Raw genomic sequence first — 26,310 nt, 5'->3', positions numbered from 1 at the left:
ATACATACATTAAAAAAGCATTAATGAAACACACATGGGCACTGTAGTGTATTGTGAGTCATTCCCACACACACCGTCCTGTTGTAAATACACACTAGAGCAGCAATTCTGCATCTGAAAACAGTAAGATCCTCAAACAAATACAACATTTACTACAGTTTTATTTTGCTTTACAACACAATGCTTATTTTTTTTTAGGTTTAATTTAGGTCAACGATAACTTTGAGAATCAGTCTAGAGCGGCTTCTAGTTATGTTTTTTATAAAAAAAAATGATTTGCATTTTTATGTTTTTTTTATGGATGCTTTAAAACTTAAGCATCCAACCGTGTCAACTTTGTGAACAATAGCGAAGCCTCAGTAGAAATACATAAAGCAAAAACATATGGAAGCATGGAATTGATCAAAATGGCATTTCACCTAACAGATGCATCAAGACGCCACAACATGCCCCGCTCTGCTTTGAAATCCATGTATTTCTTCTTTTCCAAAGGAGTTGTTTGTGTCCAACTTCACAGTCTGATAAAAAGTCTGGAGGAAAAGTCTGAGCTGAAAGGTCAGTGTGGTGGAGTGCTGGAGTCTGTCTCTCTGGCTAATCAAACCCAGTTCATGTCAGGCAGCTGCTGACAGAGTGAGTCCATATATCTTCCCCTCTGTGAACCCACATGGCTCTCCTCCAACCACCTGCAGTGTGAAGCAAGCGACCTCTTTGGCTTTTTCTCTCTGTCGGGAGTTATTTTTGCTCAGTGTTTTTTGCTCTCCTACCCCTTTCCTTCTGGATTTTTCTCTCTCTCCCTTCTGTCTCTTCTCTAAGTGTCTGTGCGTCAGGGCTGGCAGGGGGGGGGGGGGGGGAGACTATCTCCTGCTGAGCCTTGTAAGAGCCCAGAATGTAACAACAACAGATAATGTAATAATTTTTTTTTATAAAACTCATAATGTAATAACTAGTCGATTATGTAACAAAATGCGATGAACATAATGTAATAACTTTCAAAGTCTTCATACACCAATGAGTGTGTGCATGTGTGCGCGCGTGCATGTGTGCGTGCGTGCATGCATGTGTGCGCGCGTGTGTGTGTGTTAAAAAAGTTAGCGTAACTAATAATAGTAATTGTAGTAACTGTTACATTATCGACAACGTATTACGCTATTAATTTTGTTATTTATGTGCTCGCTCTGAGAAAGAAATGTCACAGAGAGAACCAACCATAACCAACCGAGATTTTGTAATCTCTTTCCAGCACTAACGGTCACTCATTAGATTACATTTTACTTTACAACACAATGGGATATGAATTCAGCTTTTTATCCTGGGAGCCTTTTAAACCCACAGGAAGTACATGTCTAAATCAACAAGCACCTATGGCTGCAAGTCAGTAAATAGTAACTTCATAACACCATTACCACCACACTGTTAAGCCTATGTATAATGAAGAGGATTGAGGGGGTCCATTAACAGGTCCTCTCCATCAAGGGCAATTCACTTAATGGAAGAGCCTGTTCTGAGGCTGCCATTCAGAAGTGAGTAGGAGAGTGAATGAGAGAGGGACAAAGCAAGTCAGATACACATATGTACCCATCTCCACTTAATATCCTCCTCCACCTTGCTGAGTGGTCCAACGGGCTGACTAAAGTGGATTAAAGTAGCACTACATACTGTATAAGAGCGGCTTCCTTTAATAGACCTATCCGTGATCTTTTCCCTGTGAGAAAACAAAGAGCTCACTACAACCCATTTTCAGATATTATAAAACCCTATTATCTATAAAGATACAGTGTGTAATGTTGGAGTGTTTTGGAGTCATCCAGTGTGGAAAGCCTTCTGTCGCTATACTCCCTTGCTTATCCCTTCCATTGGGAGAATGTACAGAAGCTATGGTGGCCTTCAAGGACATGAAGCTAGTTACTAAAGATGGCATCATCCAACACTGCCTGAAGTCTTAACTTTTCTCAAGTTCTACTTCTAAAATGGCAGTTCAACACAGTGCCTCCCTTCCAATGTAGATATAAAATGCTCATTCTAAGGTGATAAAACAACTTTTTTTTTTTTTTTTATCAAAACATACTTATTAAACATTATATTCAATTTCTGCCATATCTGTTCTGAAAAAATATGCCAATTCCCTTTACACACTGCACCTGTGCCCCTAACAGTGGAGAACGGACAGAGGTCTCATAAACACCCTGTTTTTATTCTCAGTGTTTAACCAAACTCAGTGTGTATTCAGCCCACAGGAGACCAAGTCCTATGAGATTTCTCTATTTAAAGCGACGTGAGATTATTACTGTAACAAGGGCTGCAATGAAGTATTTTCATTCCCTGATAATTTGCCAATTATTTACCCAATTAACTGATTGGGGGAAAGAAAGAAAAATGGAAAAACACCAATTATAAAACACCAATTATAATTGGAGCCTAAAGGTGACAAATTAAAGTAGCATGTTTTGTTCAAGCAAACAGTCTAACACCCAAAGGCACTCCGTTTATTCTTGATATATGACAAAGAAAGACTGTCAATCTTCGAGTTTGAGAAGCTGCAACAAGCAAATATGTTTGGCATTTTTGACTTGGAAAATGATTGGCAGGATTAATCCATCATCAAATATTAATTAATCCCTGTATACTCACAGCCCCAATTACTCACTGTATATCCACAGGTCTTTGCCATACTAATAAGTCCGGAGAGACACTTGTTTTTGTTTGGAGTTTGTGCACACAGAGCTCAACTTTTTGAATCCGAGTTTCATCAGCTTTGCAGTTTCAGCACAGTGTAACAACTGAAGAAGTCAATCCTTTTTTATAACCGTATAGATGCCAGCTTGTTGACAACAACATGAGTACACCTTGCAACACTATAAAATTAAAAACACCAGTTCATAGATTCTTAATACGATATAGATAATAACATTAAATCACATTATTTGACGGGCAGTGTTGAAAGAATACCCTAAAATATCAAACCTCCCTCTCTGTTTGCCTGTGGCTAAAATACCATCCAGACCTCTGAGAAGCATGGTAAATATTTTATCACACTCATCTCCGGGTAATATCCGTCTCATCCAGCAACTTAATCGAACAACACACCGAACACAGTGTTATGTGACGTACAAAATGTAGGGAAGTGTCGTTAGCCTCCCTAATGTCTTTGAACTTTTAAAAATAGCGTTTTCTATCATTCCTAAAAGTGTTGAGGAAGCCTTGTTAGTGCTCTGTAAACTTAGCTCCATTAAACATCAAATGAATCAGGGGATTGCTGCTTTCTTACATCAGAATTGGAGATAAAACGTCTTTTTCTAGGTCTGAATAAGGGCAACAGCCCGTGCAAAAAAACACTGGGGGTGTGCTTCTGAGTGGCTGTGTGTGTTTCTGTGTTGCATTGGGGATCAGAAAAGCTTATGCACTCGCCCTAACCAATAATAAAGTAAAAGTTAGAGGTGGTGTGCAATGTCTAACTAGCCCCAGGCCAAAACAGCGACAACTAAAATCGGGATGGCAATGGCCCCTAATCACTAATTAGCAACCAACAGCAGTAGATTATTTGACTATAATACCTCCCAGTGGTTCAATTAAATCCATTCTTAATGAAATTAATAGAGTGGGTGCGTGCGTGTGTGTGTGTGTGTGTGTGTGTGCGTGCGTGTGTGTGTGTGCGTGCGTGCGTGTGTGTGTGTGCCTGCATGCGTGCGTGCGGCATAAATCGTTAGTAAAGTTTAAATTTCCATGTTTTACTCACAGCCTAAAGAGTCAATAAACCTAGGGACTGTTTGTATTTTGGTGCATTAGTTGTGTGTTTACAGAAACTCCCAATGATTGTGCTTATTAAAGGATTAGTGCGTCTGTAATCTGGTTAATATGAGAAAGCAAACAATATGTGACCGGGCGCATGATACAATAGTGATGCTGGGCAGATGGCGTGTTAAAGAGTTTGATAGCTCTCTGCAGCCATCTAGTGGCCAGTTGTATTCATCACAGGATGTGTCTGATGTATTGAAGGAATGTACTGAATTTGGCTTGGGTGAGGTCTGTGACTGCAAATTGAATTGACTATATAATTAAAAAGTGCCTTGTTTGTCTGTACATGTAACTTGTTCAATAAAGCTATTGTTTTCTAAATTAAGTAAAACATTTTAAAAAAATAGGCTTGGATGCATTTTTTTTTTCACCAATCCCCACACAGTGGCGCCATAGATAACCAATCAGAAACACAGTCACTCACTCAATGTTACCCGTGAACTAAAATTACAGCCTGAAGCCAGACAATGAAAATGCCTAATAAAGATCTTCAATTTGCAGTGAAATGGATCATTCAGTGCTGCTAGTGATCATAAATAGATCTGATTGAGCTCCATTATTACCTCAGACAATCAGGTCAATTGTCAGCCACACAATCAGGTCTTAAATCACTGACGGGGTAGTCGAGGCAAGAGTCATTGTGTGGTTTACTCTCCCAGAAAGAGGCCACTCAACATTAAAAGAGAAATCAATAGCACTAATGACAGATGTCCTAAATAGAAAATCGAAGTTTACTTAGTTGGACAACCGAACATAAAAAACAGCAGTTCAATTCAAACAAACAAAAGCTGACCTCAAATGAATCCAAGTTTTCTGTAATCCATCTCAAAATTCAGCTAACACTAATTTCCCCCCAGGCTTAATGTTATGCAGAGCCTTATCATTTGAATAAATGTTTTTTAGTTCATTCACAATATAGAATGTCATGTATTTGGGCTTTAAAAATAGTATTAGATAGTGTCAAGAGAAAATCAAAACCTATTTTAAAGAAAAGTATTTTGAATGTAGGAACTGACTTGTCCAGCCTTTTTCAAAGATTATTCCAGATGGCCTTCAGGTCTTTAATATTACAGGCTTCAAGACCATGGAGAAAACACTTGTTGACACACATTTTAGGTAGAAAACATTTTAGGTAGAAAACAAAGCACAGTAAATCCTCTCAACTACTATTTGACATTAGAAAGATAATCCAAGAGGGAAAAATAAACTATTCGACCAATTTCATATCATCGTTACAGTGGTGAGAAAATTTACGTTGAGTAAAAACATTATACACTGAAGACAAAACCATGAATAAATAAAGTCAGCTTACTCATGCTCCACCTGCTTGATGGGCTCGGTCAAGTTGATGGTCTCCATGGTGATCTCGACTTTGCGGACGCTACCGAAGAAATCTGTGATGAGGACACTCCCTGGCTTTCTCAGGAAAAGGTCAGTACGGTGGCCCGGAGTGGACACACACTGACTCTTGGGACAAACTTTGAACTGACAAGGAAAGAAACACGAAGAACACACAGGCAGTGAATTAGAAATATGCAACATACACAGTCAACTTTGAAAATCTAGAGAGACACCCACTACAAAACCAAAAGAAACATTTCAAGTATGAAAATACTGCAAATATTGGTACTGTCACAGGCTTTACATAAAATCATTAATTGCATGGTAGGGGGCAGGAGACTGACGTCACCAATCCACCCATAGATTCATATTCAATAGACTAATTCATCCAGGTCCCTTTCCACCACATTCTCCTGGATTTAAATAAGGTGTATTCACAGTCGCTGCAGCTGCATTAACAAAGACCAACTTGATTTGTCCGGTTCACTTCAAAAAGCGGCCATTTTTAGTTTTTAAGTATTTGATTGGGGTTTGCTTCTTTTAGATTTCAAGGTTTATTTCTCTTCACAGCTCTTGCACTTTCAAATATTCACTTTGAAAAACCTTAAGAATGAATTTAAAATTTTGGATTGCACTCTTTGAAATTATTTTATTGTACTTTTAAACATGTGTTGGAAACAGTTCTAAACTGTTCAAATGAATAGCAGGGGAAAACATTCAAATGTAATGCATTTTGTGTATTTTTGCTCTTTGAATAAGAAGTGCTGTGTGGTTAACTACAGCCTCATGTAACCTTCCACATAAAACTAATAAAAACTATGAAAATTATCATATTCAAGAAAAGAGCACTGGTATTTTTGTAACCATCAAAATCTAGATCGGAATTGAAAAGAAATCAGTTCTCAGTTCACGTCAAATTTTTTGCTACTCTTACTTTTCATTCCACAGATAACGAGGTACAAAGCCAGCGCTGAAGTGGGAGGTGTTAAAATATGCGACTGTGTCGTGTGTGTGAAGAAGATTAGAAGCATGGAACCTGACATTTGTTTATGTATTTGTAAATTAAAAATCTCTCTCAGTGCCTGGTGTGAGACCACTTGTGGATTAATCCTCTTAAAGTGTGTGATTCATCGGTCCCCTGTATCTGACTGTGTGTCTCTGTTTGAAAGAAAGTATAATAAAACCATTAAACCGAGGTGAAGGTTATCTGTTTCAGCTAAAAATAACACAGGACTGGCGAAGGATTTAGTTAGAAAGGTGGAGGCAATTTCGGGTTCATCAAAGAACAAGTCATTGCAGACTGGATTAAGAAATAATCTAAAAAAAAAAACCTAAGGGGCTGGTCTGGGGAATCTATGGTATTGATCGTTAACCCAAAATAGAAGAAGAACAAAGGCTGCATTTTCAGAAAGGGGGGAAATTGGAAAGAATAATAAGCTTTATTCAGAGCTTTCATTGAGCTCAGACTGAGAGCTAGAGAGAGGATTTGAGGTGTGTTTTGATTGCAACTCCTGTAGAGGTGGTGGGGAGTGGGGGGGATAGGGAGCGGTTTTAGGGACCAGTGCATCTAAAAGGGATGAAAAGGGAGGTGCTGCTGAGATAGAGCCATGGCCTGGAGCAGCATCTACTCACCACCACCAGCCTTGTGCATCAAAAAGTCAACAATATTAACACAATATCAAAAATTCTGCTTTAAGTGCAAGAGAGCCCTGAGAGCCCTGTGTGACTTTTATGTTGCTTCTTTTCGGACTACAAACTGTGTAAAACCTGAACAAAAGTGGAGGGCAGATAGTAGGGTGTCAATGCTGTAGGTAACACAAAAGCTCAGTCCCTCTACCACAGTCCATAGGGCACAACAAATGCAACCTGCTTTAATAACTGTTGTATTATGACTACGATGACTCTAAGAATTAATTTTTTAAGTTGATTAATCCTAAGAGAAAGGGTCCACTCACAATTTCTCAGAACCCAAACTGAGGTCTTCAAATTGCTTGTGTTGTCTGACCAAAATCTAATGTAGTGATGCCAGGTGGATATAAGATTTTATCGCAAATTGAAATAATTAAAATTTTTAAAATGTTAATTGTGACACAAACATTTTGGTGTATTTGCAGAGCTGTGTACATGGTCAATTTAATATGTACTTGTTATTTATCAATTTAAAAAAATGCAGAACTGTTTATATCAGTGATCTGACGAGAATCCCTTCAGGTTTGGATAGTAGGTTTTGTGCTGACTTTTAAGAGGCTTTACAATTAATCTATTAATAAAAAATATATAATTGATAATAATAAATGAGTTGCTGCTCTATGGGGCACATGTAGGCCTATACTCTCTGACGTTGGTTAAAAGACGTGCACATGCAAACACACAAACAGATCCTCACCAGGTCATTCATGTTGGCTTTGCTTGCAGGGTGGATGTCCTCCAGGAACTCCAGCAGGTAGAAGGTGTAACGGTCCATTAAATGGACTCCTATGGCCAAATCAGGCTGGTGCTAGAAAAAAATAAGAGTGAGAAAAAAAAATTAAGAATACTGAATATCTAATATCCAACTAACAATCATCAGCACAAGTTCTTTGGTGGTATTTTTTATTTATTATTTTGGTTCAGAATGATCAAAACAAGTCATGTGTCATCACTGAAAATGAATTGCTTCAACTCAGGTACATCACAACAAAAATATTTCACTTTGTTTTGATGCCTAAAGTCTTTGGCTGAGAGACACATTCATAAAATGGAGAGAAACCTATAGGCTGCCGATCACACAGAGAAATCCAAACTTTGTAACTGCACTTAAAATTGAATTAAACCTGCAGTGTGTAGAATTTTGGGTTTTATTTCCTAGCAGATTTTGTAGAAAGTAATTATAATATCCATAAGTACATTTAATTTAGTGCATAATAGCTGAAAAACATTTTTAGAATTATTATTTTTCCCCTTAGAAAGGGTCTCATATATGTCCATATTTCTGCATATCTTGGACCAAGGCCTATGGCCGCCATATTGAAAGCATCATAGTTGGAATGTCATCAGGTGCATTGTTTAGAAATTAGAATTGTTCTTGTCCTTGAAGGCCACTGTAGCTTCTGTTATTATTCAAAAGGGGTGGGGTTACCCAGGGAGCGTTGCATTCTAGAACTTTGTAGAACTTTCTTGATGATGTCATATTACACACTGCACCTTTAAGTGAGTAGTGGTGACAGGATGTCAAAGTGAGGGACTTCCATTACATTATAAACTACACAGTGGTTTATATATATCTCATGCTTCAGAGATGATGTCAGAATGAAAAGAGTAGCACTAACACTAATTGCTTGGTAGTGACATGAAAGGAAAAATATGTTGAGAACTTGTCTTCAAATGAAACCACTTTGTGCCTCACGCCCAATTAGTGAGGCAAACTGTGACACATGTGTTATTTGTTAGTGTGAGGACGAAATTGATGTCAAAAGGAGAAAAAAAAATATGTATAACCAAAACCCAAAGTATTCAGAGGATAAGACATAAGTCGTATCCACAGTAAATCAAACCCCCTTGGTTACTGTTGCTATGTCTGTCTCAAGCATTCCGTTATCACCCGGCAACAGGGGGCGATTTACCGGCTCAAAAATTCATAGTAATTTCTGAACCAATGCTCTGTGACTCTGAAAAACAGTCTATTTACTATAGAGTCCAATAAACTGCCTATTTAAGATATAGGCTAGTGCAAAACATGTACTGCCCACATTTTAGTTTATTTGAGTGTCTGAATTCTGAGTTTGTAAATGTATCCAGTAGTGTCCTGAAAAAAGTCACAACAGAGCGTAAAAAGTTGTGTCCTCACTAGCATGTATACTACTTTCTGCTTACAAACCCACAATTCAATGCACTATAGATAAACAGCTGGATAGTTGGCTAGATAATAGATATTTTATATATACCGGAAGGGACATTATACTACATAATTCTTTTCCAATTTGCAGAAATTCGAGGGGTTATATGAGGCGAAGGATAATTTGTATTCTGGGTTGAGTGTTTATAACCACCATGGTGTCCAAGCTCGGTGTTCATGTGCAATTAAAACCACACCGCTTATTAAAAAACTTGACAAGCTGATGAATGATTTTCAATTTCTCTGGTTCACATGAGGCCAGCAGCAGGTAACATACCGACAGGGAGTCCTCTCCGACCTGACTGCTCGCCAAAGCCATGAGGTTAGGGGAGTAGAACCTCTCGTACATGGAGGCCCCCTGACAGGTGTCTATGATGAACAGAAGCTCGTTGTACCTGGACACACACACACACACACACACACACACACACACACACACACAGAGGATATAATGTACATTCTCAATGAATACTAACGAGATAAGACCCAGCCAGCATACCACTCATCAATTTCTTCCAATAAAACCTGATATAACACAAACCTTTTAACCATCGTTCACGCTGCAGTTGCCATGGTGACCAAGAAAAACCAACAGCTTCATTCAGTCATTCCAAGCAACACGCCCACGCACACACTTACTCACTTGGCCCTTTCTTTCCTTCCTCTGTTTTAGAGAAATGTCAAGTTAAAAGGTGGAGTCAGTGATTCTAGAGAACGATTGTTGTCAAAATAATTTTTTGTAGGAATCAGTGAATATCTCCTCACGATCCTCTACCTGTCCATACTGTGTGTGTGTGCTGAAAAAAAAATTCAGTGTTAATACACAGCCTGGGCTCTGTAAACATGCATGCTGCCAGCTAAGGTCCCCCTTTGTTTATGTATCCTTTATTTACATACCAGTTCAAAGGGCCTAGGCTGTGTATTAACATTAACTTTTCCCGAAGCACACACACAGTATGGACAGGTAGCAGATTGTGAGGAGATATTCACTGATTAACAAGTATTCTTCAGAATGGCTGACTGTACCTTTAACTTCTTTCTCTGTTAAAAATATTAGGAGTCTTTTCTACCCGAGTTGAGTGAACTGAGGTCGTTTGGGGACAACGAAGGACGGCGACCAACAAGTCTCTATGGTGGTGACTGTAGTATGGCAGTCCAAGCATGCAATCATGACATCAGCATCAAAGCAGGCGTCGCTAAGCTTTTATCTAGCAGCCAGTAACCCAGACACTCTATTGACGGGGTTTGTAGGACAAAAGAGGAGCTGGTGGCAGACGCTTTGGATTGATATTTTAGTGTATCGCAATTCACGAACACCTTGAAAAGCACTGTGGTGTAGGAGGACAATCTCTCCTGTGTAAGCAGGTGTATTGGTATCTGTTTAACAGTAAACCTTTTGAAGCTATGGTGGTAATATGATGCTTTACATTAGTTTAACAAGTTGGGCATCTTTGGAAACTAGTCAAATTCAAATCACTGATCACACAGAAGAGAAGTGTAACCTACAGGAGGTAAGCCAAAACTGTATTTCAAGCTGGTGTTAAGTTAAGGAATGAAAAAAGTCAATGTTTTAACTCCAGGATACTGTTGCAGCTTTTGGTAAAAAAAATCAGAATTGACAGACACCATGCAACAAAACAGTGTATACTGTAACTCCCTAAAGCGGCAATTTACATAAACAAAAAAACAACAACACACAGATTCATATATTCATAGGTTGCATAGTTTCATGTCATTAAAAGTCTGTTTGGATAGCTAATTGGCCCTAAAGGGAAATAGAGACCAAGGGTAGTGAAGTTGCAGTTGCAGAAATGTTACATCACATATTTTTTAATATCATTCTGCAGTTTTGTTTTTACCTTCTTTTCTGCCACATCTGCTGAAAAGCGTCGGCCAGTTCCACGTTACTGATCTCCTCAGAGTCCTGGAACTTCAGAAAGCCGTTCCCGCCATGTCCTGTTCAAAATATATGTGATATAGAATGCAATATAGCAGGATACATGGAAAGGGCTGGCAGCACTGCGCTACACATCATGTGGGACTAAAAACTGAAACTGTCCTACAAATTCCATCACAAGATGAAGGAAATATTAAGAATTATTATCTTTAAAATCACATCACATACGATTTTTATGAAACAAACATTTAATCTAAACATTATAACACAGTTATATATTTTGGGGGAGATTCCTATCACTAAACTAAAATCACAAACTGATTAAACATAATAGCATAAGTAGAGTATTTAAAGGTTGTATTTGTATATGAATCACCTGTCAGGTAGATAAGGATGTTGCTGCGGTCATCAGAGAGAAGGCGTTTGGAGCGCGGAGTGCTGGGCGGCAACCTCCCTGTCAAAACACGCAGGAAGTTCTCCACTGTCACCTGGAACAGAAAAGACAGACAGGGTATAAAAAAGGCAACGTGTTTCCTAACCTAGCATTGATTCAAAGTGATAAATAACATATAGATAGATAGAAGTTTAATACATCAGCGAACAGATTAAGACTATAAAAAAGGACATCATTTCACTGGGGGTGGTAGGATGGCCTAGATGAAAGAGGGTGGGTGTGGTGTGAGAGGGTATATGCGATAAGACAAATTTCAATGTTGCCTTGCGTTAAATTGACAAATTAACCACTTTACTTAAGAAAATTGTAACCAGTCAGAACACTAACATCTGCATTATTAGGGTCAGTATAAGGTCACTGGTGTTACTATCTTAAATCAATTACTCATTGTGTCTTTTCTCTTCATTGTTATCAGCTTGACAGCGCAGTGTTTATTCATATTTAACGACCATCACAGAGCAGAGTCAATAGTCAAAACCAAAGGTTGATAAAGACTGGGACACACCACTCGGTTACTCCTTTATTTAACAATGAGGTTCATATCAAGTCATTTTCTGCTCAACTAACAGAGCAAACAGTGTTGACCGTAACCTGGTCCAATTCTCCCCTGTGCCCTTTGTAATATTTGTCCACTGAGCGATGTTATTTAGTAGTTGCAGCTGGCAAGACATACAGTTCTGTGAAAAAAAAATGGATCGACCACTGCAATAAATCAGTGTCTCTGGTTTACTATAGTTCAACATTTTAAATGTTAAGCTTTTTGCCTCACTCTCCGGCTCAACAAAAGGTGACAGAAACCGTTCCTGTAATTGTGCATGAATTCTTGCTGTATAAATGGGAAAAGTTGGCTCATCCAGGTTAGCTTAGCTCAATCACTGGTAGTCAAGGGGAGCAGGTCAGAACATATACTTTACAACATCACTAAACACTGCTGTGTGCTTCTTGGGACTTGTTTAATTACCACGTTATGTAGCGCTATATACTTTTACACATTGCGTCAGTTTAGAATCAAATACATACTGAGAGGAAACTAGCTGTTTACTTTTCTTCCAATTTATGAAAATGTATTTCAAGATTTTTAAAAAAAAATAAAAAAAATTGGCTTTTGCCCTTTTCAGCCTTTAAGATACTGAACCTTAGACCAATGATAAATGTACTGAAGAGTTAGAGACGTGTTTCCTCCTCAAATGAACTTGTTTTGACAGTTTTATGTGCGTCACTGTTACCTCGTATCCTCGGTAGTCCACCTCCACATCGTCTCCGTACACATTCAGCTCCATGTTCTTGTGACTAAACACAGTGGCAGGTTTGGGGTTTCTATGGTTACAAGCCATGTCATCGGCCAGCATGAGAACTATGTGGCTGGAAAAGCAGAAAAACAACAAAGGGACATTTAGAAAATAAGTCAAAGGATTGAGGTTTTCAGAGACCTGTTCAGTGTTATGTTACGTATTTAAATAACATAAACACACAAAAAAAAAATATATTTATTTAGTAGACAATTTTAGGATGATTTTGTCCTTATATTCGAAATTCCACATAGACAAACACACAAGGGGAAAATCAGGGTTCCGTGTTTCACTTATGGTTGCTTTGTTATGTGAACAGCCATGGGTTGAACCTCCAACCTTTTTATTAAGGGCAACAACTTAGCAATTATAACTTTTATGAAATGATGATTTAAGACATTTTAACACCATTTATGGACTTATCTTAGATTAAATAATTCAATGCCTTTCAAGACCTTTTTATGGGTATGTAGGAAGTGGAACCCTGTTATAAACACATGTTAACATTCTAAACAAAAGGCTTATATCTGCTCCTAAACATCAACATCTCATGAATAAAAAGATCTAATACCCATCTGTACATGTAGAGTAAAAATACCATAGAATATCTAAAGATGACACAATAAATGAGTCCTAATAAGGACAGAAAGAGTTACCTGTCAGGGATGCCCAGCCTCTTGACACTTCTATAGACAGACAGAGTGTTGGCCACATGACGATAGTTGAACCAGAATCTGGATGTACACACCTGAGTATCAAGCACATATGAGGAGAAAGTGATGGTTAATCAGGTAAAAGCATGTTTCTGCTGCTCCCATCTTTAATGCAGATAAGCAATTAGCATGCAGTTTATGAAGGACCACAAGAGTCCCAGAAAAATGAATAGTAATATTAATTAATACGCGTTGACAACATCATCAAAATAATTGATGGAGTATATTGTTGTATATGTTATTCAGTCTATTGTTGAATGCAGTTTATTCCATTAAGTGCTTCAATCAATCGATCTTTATTTGTATAGCACTTTTCATACAAGCAAATGTAGCACAAAATGCTTAATACAATATCCGCCCTCAGACACACACACAGATATATGCGCATGCAATAACAGCCGGGGGGCTCCCTCCCTCCCACACACCCAGCCATACCCAAAGAAGAGATGACTTTGCTTTCAATAAATAATTATTTCTCGACCACCTTCTCCTTCCCACATAAGTATATGACTGAATCTCTATTATTTATTTTACACTGTTGTATTGTATATTCTGGGTATAATGTCTGTCTATATATATATATATATATATATATATATATATATATATATATATATATATATATATATATATATATACCTTTATCCTAACCTAATATGTTGAACAGTATTGTATTTATGAAGCACCCATTAATATAAAAATCAATTAAACACTTGGTAATCGAGTCTACTTATTTATATGTTAATACAAACAATACAGTACAACACAATACAATGTAATGTATGAATTTCTATTATAAATCGCACAATTAGCCTGATTAAAAATCTGCTGGTCCTCGACTCCTCCATAGCATTGTGTCCCTTCAAAAACTGTAAAATCAATAAATACTCACCAGAACAGCCCAGTTATTGGTGTGACCACTGCTGAAGAACTGCCCTGCGCTCTCCTGAAAAACAATGACAATTGAATGACAAGTATCAAATAAATATGCGTATTGTTGTCTGTATGAGCCACAAGACATAAAAAAAGAAGCCATTTGACAGCTCAGAAGGCTAATATGAAAATGACATTTCAAGCAAATATTATCATTAAACAAGCATATAGGCGGGATTTTCGCAGGTGCGTGTAAAAGGATATACACTCACCTCAATATTATTGCTGTTCGCTAATAAGTAAGAGGAGAAAAAGCTGAATAAAGTGAGTATTTTCATTGTGCAGCACTGTTAGCTGTGTGCTAGCAACAAGGAAGTGGAAACCGGTGGCTCCGCCCAGCAAGCGCTTCCGGTAGATCATTTCAAAATAAAAGCTTCGGAATGTGGAGAATGTGGATGGATATGATCAGTTTTTAATTGGTTGAAAAAGGTAGTCTATTTTGTGCTCTTTTATGTCCAAGCTGGTAATTGTCCCCGACATGTACTGCAGATCATAAAACAGTGTCAGTTTTTTCCTTTTTGAAGTCAATTATTTATTGCTTTCTAACTTTAAAACTATATTTTCAGCAGTGTGTCTAAGCAATGCTCAGGATCTGCATGTAGTTTCTGCAATGTTGTCTTTTAATGGACTTATGACAAATTAATCAGTGATGGAACAAATACAAGTACAGGCTTAAATCAAGAGGAGTAAGTAGTAATAGCATCAAGTGCACAAATGGGTTTTAGACAAACTCAATCACGGCACACAGTTAGTTTATTGACTTACAAATTGGACTTGATTGTGACTGTATTTGATTTTTCTCTGTATGTGTTCAAACTCCTGCAACGTCTCTATCCAGCCGCCTAGAGAGTCCTGTTTTCCTCTGGTTGTTTGGTTAATTTTTATTTCTGAACCGTTCATTACCATGTTTAAAAAAGGAAAACAAATATATTTACAATATTTATCTTTGTGACCACCATTAAAAAAACACAATTTTTTAAAAAAAACCTACGACTACCGTATATATGTAATTCCTTATGTGATTTATTATTTTTTGATGTGATATTTTTACGTGTTCACTTTTAATGTGTTTCAGTTTTGTTGTTTAAGTCTGTAAAGCACTTTGAATTGCATTTGTATGAACTGTGCTCTACAAATAAATTGCAAAAGTTGAGATACAAAATCTATTTAGTTGTATTCTATGACAGAGCTTCTTAAAACATATGTTGTTGTATTTGCAATGGCAGCTTGATAAAAAAAAACATGAGAAGGAAGGAGATCAATTACTGTTGTATAGCTCTATTGATTGATGAAGGATGCTTTGTGTATGTGGTTTATACGCATGCTGCACTTGTTGTTTTCTGAATGGATATATGAGGGAAAACCACAAATACAATATTTTCTATAGGCTACACAAAGCACTCCATAGAGAGGACCAAAAAGTGTTATTGGATGGCCGTTTTCTGCATTATAACATAAATACACATATGATATCAGCAAGTTAACAGGATTATTGTAAGCGAGTGGAAACACATCAAGTAGATGTAGGGGCGTGCGTCAGTAGCCTAGGCTACTTTATTTATCTATCTATCTATCTATCTATCTATCTATCTATCTATCTATCTATCTATCTATCTATCTATCTATCTATCTATCTATCTATCTATCTATCTATCTATCTATCTATCTATCTATCTATCTATCTATCTATCTTGATAGGAAGGTTTGTTCCCAATACGGTGTGGATTTTGATATTCGATATAATGCAAATAAAAGCAATATTATGATTGTCAGAGGCAAAGAAGACAGGAAATTGGTATTTCCTGATTTCTTTTTATCTGGTACTGCTCTTAAAGTATGTGATGATGTGAAGTATTTAGGCCACCATTTTGTTAATGATTTGTCAGATGATAAAGACATTAAAAGACAGTGTCGTAAGATGTATGGTCAAGCCAATATGCTTGCACGTAAATTTAACATGTGTTCTACTGCTGTAAAGGTTGCGCTATTTAGAGCATTCTGTACTCCGCTATATACTGCTCATTTGTGGCGTGCTTACAGAAAAAGCAATATGAAAAAACTAACTGTGGCGTATAATGATGGAATGCGGATACTTCTCAGAATACCGAGATGGTCTAGTGCCAGTCAAATGTTTGTAAATGTTGGTGTGCCTACCTGTCATGCTTTAATTAGGAATTTGATGTATCGTTTTATATGTAGAGTGACAGCATCACAAAACAGTATTATTCAGGCATTGGCCAAGCCTGGGCTCAGCTCTGTCAGGTTCTCATCTACACTCTGGAGACATTGGAGGGCATCTTTGTATACTGCAAGTGTTGTATGCTGATCTCTTATTTTATTTTTATTTTATTTCTTTTTAATCTGCATGCATTGGTGTGCTTTTTGTTGTTATTTATGTATTGACTCTATTTTTTATACATTGTACTATGGATCTTCATGTGTCCTGAATAAAATCATATATATATATATATATATATATCTATCTATCTATCTATCTATCTATCTATCTATCTATCTATCTATCTATCTATCTATCTATCTATCTATCTATCTATTTATTTATTTATTTATTTATTTATTTATTTATTTATTTATTTATTTATTTATTTATTTATTTATTTAGTTAGTTAGTTAGTTAGTTAGTTTGGCACGGCGCGCAACTAGTAGGCAACTAGCTACTGCCCAAACGTCACAGTAGACCAGGCGCGTGCGGAGAGCGGTGTAGAGCGCTGTAGGAGGAGAGACGGACGAGCCACGCAACCGCATCATAGAGGAGAAGGACTGAGGGTGGCACGGTGGCATCGCCTGCAGGAATCCAGTTGTAAAGTCCACACACCGACACGAGGCGAAAATGCGCTGAGGGGAAAAGTGTCTGGAGTTCGCTCGTTAACCAAAGATTACCAAAAGGCTGAGACATCTGAAACTAAAGGAGGAAATATCATATAAATATAACCCCGCTCTGGACAAGTTGTGATTCCAGAGGATATGAATACCAACGATGCCAAGGAGTATCTGGCGCGGCGGGAGATACCTCAACTCTTTGAGGTGAGAGATGCTGTCTGTGCGCTCCGTGGCGACGTATAGATATTGGCAAGACTGGGGGATATTTACGCAAAGATTCAGGTTACTCATCCATGCATTATTAGGCTACAACATAGCTGTTTTGGTCACAGAAAAGGGCTCTTTATTATGATGCTTAATCGTGTACAATTTGGTGTGTGTGTGTGATAAAGAAGCGAATATGCGCGTATCTGAATTCATCCTTTGATTAAAATTGTGATTTAAATGAGAAGGGGAAGTCTGCATGAATGATTAATCGTTTTTTAAACCGCCTCCTCAAACAGTTTGTAATGTGTGTGTATAATGACACAAACTGTAATGAGGCCAAACAGACCGTCCTCCACCCCTCTGCATAATAATAATCATTTGCTTTCAATTGACGTGAAGTAGCCAGTGCACTGACTGTCCTCGGCTTGAGACTGCATTGTTCTTTTAGAATTAAAAATGAAAATGAGCCCTTGGGCACGGAACCAACAAGAATATTTTAAGTTAGTTTAAGAGGGATAAACCAATACTGAAGCAAAACATACCAAATGTCGCTCAACTGAAGGAAAAATAAATAGGCAAATGAAATAGCCCAAGATATCTCTGCAGGAATATTACATCACTAAAGGTAAAACATGTTATAAAGTACAAGTAAGCCTGCCTAAAGTCTCCTTTTAAGAAGCATATAATGATGGCGTAGTGCCATTCCTTTTCCTGAGGGGATCCGTTTGATTGGCCCCATCCACTTAATTAGACTTAATCCCAGTGTAGTGCAGCTAATGTATGCAAACAATCACTTTTTGTTTGTTTACCAGTTTGCCAGTCAAAATTACATTGAGCAGTGAAGTGACACGCCCACATGCTGTCTTATTTATCTTCTTACAATTGCTTCTCATGTAAATGTGTATTTATTATCAACAGAGCAAATGAGCAGCTCAATTAGTTTCCAGCCTGGAGGAGCTTTGTGTTTTCATGCCCGAGTTATTAAAGATTAGTGAACACCCCAGGAGATGAAGTAGGAAGTCCCGGTGGAAGGTTTTTTTTTAATTTAAAGCATTCTTAGTCGAGGCTGACAAATGAACACAGGATTATAAGTGCCAAGGGAGGAGAAAGGGATTTGTTTATTTTTTTTGCACTTTGAGAAAATAGTTAAAATGTCGAGGAATGAACTCAACAGCTCAAGACTACACTACATTTTTTTAAAATATTGACAGATTTGAACTTCCGGAATAAATAACTAATAGTCAAAGCTAAGAGGATGTCTGGTTTCCGTAAAAAAAATGTGTCTGTAGCCTATATTGTCTGCCTTATGACATGGCAAAGATGCATCGTTTGTGTTTTAATAACGTTTTGTTTATGAACTATTATAGATCCAGGAAGTTCAAATCTGTCAACATCTTTCCAACTTCCCTGTAGTCCTGAACTGTCGAGTTCATTCTCAACATTTTGACTTTTTTCACAAAATGTCTACTTTATTCTCAAGGTGCATAAGGAAAAAAATGTCCTCCTTTCATTTGTTTTTCCCTCCCATGGCCCAAACACTCTTCTGTACAAATGTCACACAAACACACACTGAACTTGTGCCTTTTGTCGTGTAGTTCATTCTCACATCCATCATCACAGTGTTTGGCTTTCCTCCACGACAATAACAGATCGACAGGGGGTTCTGTGTTTATTTTTGCCAGTCCAATTTCATGGGCTTCTGATAAAAATGAGCTGTTTTGTTCAACCCTGGTGGAGTTGAGCCAAGGTAACCAACGCGTGTGCACTCCCATAAATTCACCTCATTAGGGTCCGGGCTGGCACTGTAATAGAGAACTATACGCATGATAACAAAGACATATATCTCCTCCCTTATTCACCCTCTGCACTAAATCACATCCTCTTCCATTGTTTTCTCTCCAGAGCCTGCTGACAGGTTTGATGTACTACCGGCCCGACGACCCCATCGACTACTTGGAAGGCTGCCTGAAGAAGGCCAGGGAGCTGGGAGGACCGGACAGGGTGCGGTGGGACACTTTTGTGGGCCAGGAGAAGAAGTCCCTGCCTCCTCTCAATGGAGGACAGTCACGCAGGTCCCTCTTCAGAAATGGTGAGTAGTGAAGGGAGGTGATGCACTGTAAAAAAAAAAATTGCGTCTGACATACTAAGAATTCAAATAAAAACATGTGTGCTGACTAATTCTCTGTCATACAGATAACAAAACAAAAGTCGACCAAAATGTTTATTCAAACATGTTATCTCAACTACGTGACTCTACACCTTGGAACATATTCCTTGGCGCTTCTCTGTAAGGATGCTAGCAGCTGAACATCTCCCTTTCCTACACAACTACGTTTGTCCCACTGTTTGAACAGGGTTGATATTTGTTCTGTGCCTTTATAAACCTCACTGTAGGTAGATTGTTGAAACGGTTGTTGCTTTTCTACTAGAATACTAGCAGAATACTTTTAAAGCGTGTAGAGATAGGACGTTGTGCTACAGTGTGAAGCACAGCTCACAGCACACAAGTCTCAGATACTTTTAGTTTCAAAAACAGTCACTGAGGCATCTGAACACCACCAGAACACACCACGTCCAAAACACCAGGTACTAAGTTCGTAAGAAGCCACTGTTGCGTTCAAACTGTCCGGATCTCAGCCTCTTACATGCTTGTGCTGCCTTAATTAACTGACTTGTACAGGCAGTCTGTTACTGAACAATACAGGACAACATTTGAACATTTGTAGTTAATAAATAACATGTGTGCAGTTACAAAAGTATGCTGGAAGTACCGGAGATGCAAAACAAAAAAACTGAAATTGGACTCAGACTACGGCTCTAGTATGCTAATAAGGCTCTAGTATGCTAATAACAATTTCCCTTTGTGGAGTTGCGTTTTTACTGAGTCTACTTTAAAGTCAAACATTAACTTGTTTGTTTGACTGTGTGCAAAACAGCAGTAACACAGTACAAAGGAAATAACATGGGAAAATAATCGTATAGAGACACACGTGTGTTGAGTTAAAAACAAATTGTAATGCATCTTAAGGCTTACAGGCATAACACCAAGGCCACATGACGCAGAGATGATTTTTTATAAAAAGAGATGACAGTTAAGAAGAGTTAAGAAGAGTCCAGAGGCTGGGCAGCTTTGAGAAATTCTCTTTATGTATTGCTGAACACCCTAGAAAGCTTTGCCAGCTGCATAGTTTAGTTGCCAGGAACTGCTGCCTATAATCAGGGCTACAGATTCCCGTGTCCTGCCATTCCCCTCTCGGCTGAAAGCTGTAGCTCAAATCTGCCACGTCTCAATACGTTTGGCTGGAAGCGAACGTTGCTCTGGCTTTCTAAATGATTCCAATCTGGGCCTGATTGACTGTGTGAGAAATGTTTTAAAAAGGGCAAAAGTTAACCTTTAGATTCAGGCAGGTGGAGCGTCCCAATTTGAATGACTTCTGCCTGTTTTTCTAAAATCTTCAAAAGAGCCAATTATCCATTCTCTTTAGCAAAACCTCTATATCCTCAGTCACATGTTGAGAAGATAATATTGTGTGACCAATAACATCCCCAGTGCTGTAATCTATATGGCAGCGTAATGAAAATGTTTTGGTTCCCATAGGAATAAATATGGTAAATATGTTTATAATCAATGCTTTCATCAGCAGTGACAGTAGAATAATTACCAAACTGAATGAAGCATTGAATTTGCCACACTTACATCTCAGATACATTTACTGTATGACATGTTACAGCAGGCTTTGACGTTATGTGGTTCTTTGTTCTGAAGTGGGCATTGGCAGCATTTGAAATAATGTGTGTGTGTGTGTGTGTGTGTGTGTGTGTGTGTGTGTGTGTGTGTGTGTGTGTGTGTGTGTGTGTGTGTGTGTGTGTGTGTGTGTGTGTGTGTGTGTGTGTGTGTGTGTGTGTGTGTGTGTGTGTGCTTGGGTGTGTGTATCAGTGTTGCCCGACAGCCCCAATTTCCCCTACAGACGTTACGACCGCCTGCCTCCCATCAGCCAGTTCTCCATTGAGAGCGACTCGGACCTGTCAGAGACGGCCGAGCTCATAGAGGAGTATGAGGTGTTTGACCCATCCAGGCCCAGACCCAGAGTCATCCTTGTCATCGGTAAACACACAAAAAAACACACAAAACAACACACAAACAAACACACAAAACAACACACAAGCATTAAAGATAGGCGGAGAAAAGGAGTGCTTCTTTTTTAGTGGTGGGTGGAAAACAATATGGTCCTCTATGGCGCAGGGGAAAATTATGAGCAATTTTGGAGCGGTTGCATTTTCTATGGTAACAGAAGCATCTCTGAAATCATTTAGTTGTCAGCAAAGCAGCGGCCTTCAAGTTGTCAGATGGCTTTTACAGACACATATGCAGCAGGCCTTTGACAAACTCACATCTCGTACAGTGTGTGTCTATCTAATGCCATCAAGAAATAGCTGGATCCCCTATGGGCAATTTAATTCTAAAAAAGGAATTTTATGTGACGATGGCATTTTTGTGGCTTATGTGCTTTTGACAGTCTGACAATAAGGAAAGTCTATTTACAGTTAGCTCATCTGTGATTTTTAAGACGTGCGGACTACTGCTGACTCATGTTTTCCATCAGATTAGACAAAGTAGCAAATGTCAATTAAGTGTGCAGCAAACACAGGAGAACAACCAGTGTTTCTCTAATGCTTCTGATTAGGGCCATATCTATTTATATCAAAAGATCAACAAATATGCAACGTAGAAGTTTATATTTGCCTTGGTGATGATCTAAAAATACTTGGCCTGGATGGGAATCTACGAATCGGGGAGTGTTTGTACACTAGCAGCTGTGTGTTTTTCCTGGTATTTTGAACGTAGCCCCGCCTCTCTATGTCGGTATCAGTAGGGGGGGAGAGCTTGTTGCATGTCAATCCCTGTGTTATACACTTACGCTCTACTAATCTGATTTCCTTGATGGGCCTGCCTGCATTAACCTGTCACATACTTTCATTAATCTTATGAATTAGGCAAGGCAGCTGAGCACAAAGAGTAATGACACCGGTTGGGCTGGACCGAAAAAAGCTGCTATTTATAAACCCTCTTCAAAATAGTTTATTTGAGGTTTCTTTGTCTGTGAAAAGCCCTCAGAAAACCTCCAGACGGCCTGTCTGCTAGCAGTCTACTTTGGGTTTTTGTTGTCGTGTACCTGGAAGGTTGGAGTGTCGATTATATTATTTATTCATGCAGCACAAAGCCAGTTCTTATTCTGAGAACATTCTGCTCAAAATTTAAAAAGGGAGAATAGGATATCGGCAGCTGCCAAGGCAAATGTTTTGTCGGAAAGGTTTGCAGAGAGAGACGGATAGACAAAGACATGTGTTTGGTCAGGAGGTTCATAAAGGAAATGGGTCGAACATGAAGAAATACTCAGATGTAAGATAAAGTGTGCATATGCTAATCGAATATAAGTGTATCTGTCATCCTCTCCCGCCTTTCACTATACTGCAACACTTTCACTTTATATTTTCCCACTCCCTGTCTAAGAATAGTTTGTTGATCGAAGGGCCCATTCAATGAGACATACTGTAATTACAGTAGAAGAAAAAACACATGTAGAGTTGAGTTAGTAATTGCATTACATTCATGTCTGGTTCAATGATGCTGCTGTTGCAGATGCTAACACAGACACTTAGACTGACCAGAGCCATTGGTAATGTGATTATCTGCACCTGTTCAAGAGTCAAGTAGTCTAATAAATGAAATTAAAATATATTTAAAACAATAAACATCTAAATCTGACTTACTGTATGTCTACTTATAACTTTTCAAAGGTCAGTGTGACTCGTGGATTTTCAGCTTGTTTTAAAACCGTATGAGAGCGGGGGGAGATTCCAAGGCTCTCCATTCATCTATGATCTGTTCCAGCTGTGTAGGAAGTACTGTAGATGCAAAACATAGTTTGAATTTGCAGAGCAAAGTTGACTTCAACTACTGCGCTTGTTTGCGTGTTTCTCTTCTTTCTGTTTTGCATTTCAACATTTGCTTGTGCGGTCGGAGCAAGGCAGCCATGTAAACAGGAATTATAATGAGAATAAAAAATGTAATAACGTGTGTGAATCAAACTAGTTTTCTGCGTATTAAAGCTCACACGCATATGGATCAAGGAAATCTTGATTTCAAATGAATAACAAAAAAATGCTTTTTACAAAACAATGACATAGCCTATTACAGTTACTTCAGTCACACTTTACTGTCAAAACTGGACGATCTCAATCAAATCCAACCATTTAATATGTTAGCGAACACTGATTTCCAATTATTTTTTTGCACTTGGGTCCAAAACACATTTCTGAAATGAACACCATGACTGAATAAATTACCCACTCAGACTAATTTGACTTCACTCTCGACTGGCTTTAAAATCAGAAACAATTTTGGAGCGGTTGACATCTCTATGGTAACAGAAGCATCCCTTAAAATCCTGGAATGAAACGGAGTTGTCAGCAAAGCAGCAGCTCTGAAGTTGTCAGATGGCTTTTACCGACACGTATGCAACAGGCCTTTCACAAACTGACAGCTCGTACAGTGTGGTTATCTAGCACCTTCAGGACATAACTGGCAATTAACTTTACAAAATAGGTACTTAATTGCTTTCAACGATTGCGCTTTTTGATTTTAGAGGAATTATCAATATTATATGTATTGAAAAAGATCTCTGCACACCTGAGTGGATGACAGGTGTGTCGGAGGAAGGTGCAGTAAAATTATTTTAAAAATCTCCCGCACACAAGAGAGATAAAATAACTTAATCTGTTATTAAATGTAGGAGGTTCACACATACCTACCCCCCCCCCCTCCCCACACAGACACACTCATGCCCTTATCCTCCACATACACTTGCAAATAACGTAGAGAGACACATAGTCACAAACACTGTCTCACTCAACTGAAAGCACAAGCAGAGACGTGCACACACACACACACACACACACACACACACACACACACACACACACACACAAAGTCTCGGATAATCTGGGTTTCTCTCACTGATGAACACATGCGCCTACGCAAACACATCCACACACAATGTTTGACATGCTCACACATTTCACACACACACACAATAGACAATAATCACCTTCCAAAACATCAACAGCTCTCCTCTCCCTGTGTGCCTATAGGTGGCCCTGGCAGCGGCAAAGGAACACAGTGCCTGAAGATTGCCGAGCGCTACGGCTTCCAGTATGTGTCTGTGGGCGAGCTGCTGAGAAAGAAGATGATCCACAATGCCACGAGCAACAGAAAGTGGAGCCTGATTGCCAAAATCATCACCAACGGAGAACTGGCACCACAGGTAGCAGAGAAACTAGAGAAGGACACATGGGAGAGTGTGTGTGTGTGTGTGTGTGTGTGTGTGTGTGTGTGTGTGTGTGTGTGTGTGTGTGTGTGTGTGTGTGTGTGTGTGTGTGTGTGTGTGTGTGTGTGTGTGTGTGTGTGTGTGTGTGTGTGTGTGTGAGCCAATTTGAGTTTTGGACCTTAACATTGAGGACATTTTAGAAAAGTGAGGACATTTTGGCCAGTTCTCACTTTGGGATAGACCTTTAAAGGGCTGTTAACACCAGGTTTTAAGGTTCAGGTATGAATAAGGTTTAGGTTAGGGTTAGTGTGAGGGTTGGGGTCATGCATTTAGTTTTGATGGCACAATGAATGTCCTCACAAGTATAGCCGCACAGACGTGTGTGTGTGTGTGTGTGTGTGTGTGTGTGTGTGTGTGTGTGTGTGTGTGTGTGTGTGTGTGTGTGTGTGAGTGATGGGGATAATATGAGAGGGAGGATGAGCTTGGAGTGTGTCCAGTCACTCGCAGGTAATTTTCTCAGTGTGCTTGTAACGAGGGACTAATTAGTAGCATCCAGATCACAGACGTGCGGCAGAGAGAGGGACACTTATCCGTCTTATTAGCAACCCTCCCTCCAAGATAATGACTCTGCTACTTTAGGACGAAAATGGGCTCGAACCCCAATGTTGTTGTTTGTGCTCCGGTGTTACAAACACTGTATAGAAAATGCAAATGATGCCTCATGTGTTCAAGAATAAATAGATATTAATATTATTAACACAAATAATTCATTTTATTTATAGCTCTTTTCAGGCCACTCAAGGACACCGTACACAAATAATAAAGGATAAAAGCAATACAAATAACAACAGACTAATCGAAAAATGATAAAATACTTCAAATTACAAATAGTATGCCAGTTTAAATAGTCAATTACTTGCTTTAACCCAGACATCCTATAGTTTTAGTCACTTAGTTTGAAGACAAATCAACATGCAGAGAGACTTGAATCCTATTTGCCATGAGAATTTATTTGCCATGGCTGATTGATAAATGCTACTTTGGATTGTGGAAGGACCGAAAAAACACCATGATAAAAACATCTTGCAGGGGGTTAATCAATGACTGATTCTTTTTTCTTTTTTTTTTGCATTTTCAAGCTTTATTTGATAGTACAGAGTTGAAATGGGGAGACAGAGAGAGAGGGGGGATGGCCTGCAGTAAAGGTCCAACGAAGGCCGGAGCCAATATGGTACGCGCTCTATTCACCACGCCACTGGAGCGCCCACAATGACTGATTCTAATTGTCTGGATAGATTTTGATTAGCAACATGAAGACCCCTGAGTGGATGGTCTTAACCGTCTTAATGGGCGCCAGGCTGCATTGGTGAAGCCGCCAACTGGGCTGCTTCGTGACTGGCAGATCTTAGCCAGCGTCCCCTCGTGAATTATATTCAATAAGTGCCAACCACCTAAATTATCATCCCCCTTCCCTGAATGTTTATCACTACATTGTGTCATTTCAGAACCGTGGTGAGATAAACAGCAGAGTGTGCCAAGCAGCAGTCATATTACCTGTGATAGAGTGACTGGTGGCTGTCAGCCATTTCATTTCCTGCTATGATTAGTTTAGAGGAGCAGATTAGAATTTGGTTTCTAAAT

The 26,310-nt window shown here is 38.7% G+C and overlaps 2 protein-coding genes across 2 annotated transcripts in view; one reads left to right on the top strand and one right to left on the bottom strand.

Annotated features, from left to right (window-relative positions):
• Positions 1-14,623, bottom strand: part of pigk (phosphatidylinositol glycan anchor biosynthesis, class K) — a 30,413-nt gene extending 15,790 nt beyond the window's left edge. The window contains exons 1-9 of the mRNA XM_080033681.1: positions 14,506-14,623; positions 14,253-14,306; positions 13,304-13,395; positions 12,585-12,720; positions 11,281-11,392; positions 10,867-10,963; positions 9,285-9,402; positions 7,520-7,630; positions 5,105-5,277 (exon numbers count right to left, since the gene is read on the bottom strand). Coding sequence (XP_079889807.1) covers positions 5,105-5,277; positions 7,520-7,630; positions 9,285-9,402; positions 10,867-10,963; positions 11,281-11,392; positions 12,585-12,720; positions 13,304-13,395; positions 14,253-14,306; positions 14,506-14,571 — 959 coding nt within the window. The 5' untranslated portion in view covers positions 14,572-14,623. The remainder of the gene's footprint in view (positions 1-5,104; positions 5,278-7,519; positions 7,631-9,284; positions 9,403-10,866; positions 10,964-11,280; positions 11,393-12,584; positions 12,721-13,303; positions 13,396-14,252; positions 14,307-14,505) is intronic.
• Positions 14,624-17,084: 2,461 nt separating this feature from the next.
• ak5 (adenylate kinase 5) overlaps positions 17,085-26,310 on the top strand; it is a 66,095-nt gene continuing 56,869 nt past the window's right edge. The window contains exons 1-4 of the mRNA XM_080034798.1: positions 17,085-17,338; positions 19,244-19,430; positions 21,279-21,446; positions 24,494-24,666. Of these exons, the coding sequence (XP_079890924.1) occupies positions 17,279-17,338; positions 19,244-19,430; positions 21,279-21,446; positions 24,494-24,666 (588 nt within the window). The 5' untranslated portion in view covers positions 17,085-17,278. The remainder of the gene's footprint in view (positions 17,339-19,243; positions 19,431-21,278; positions 21,447-24,493; positions 24,667-26,310) is intronic.

The sequence above is a fragment of the Ammodytes marinus genome, assembly GCF_949987685.1.
Source record: "Ammodytes marinus genome assembly, chromosome: 9".
NCBI classification, from domain to species: domain Eukaryota; kingdom Metazoa; phylum Chordata; class Actinopteri; order Uranoscopiformes; family Ammodytidae; genus Ammodytes; species Ammodytes marinus.
The sequence above is the reverse complement of the archived record's forward strand: the minus strand, read 5'-3'. Positions and strand labels throughout refer to the sequence as shown.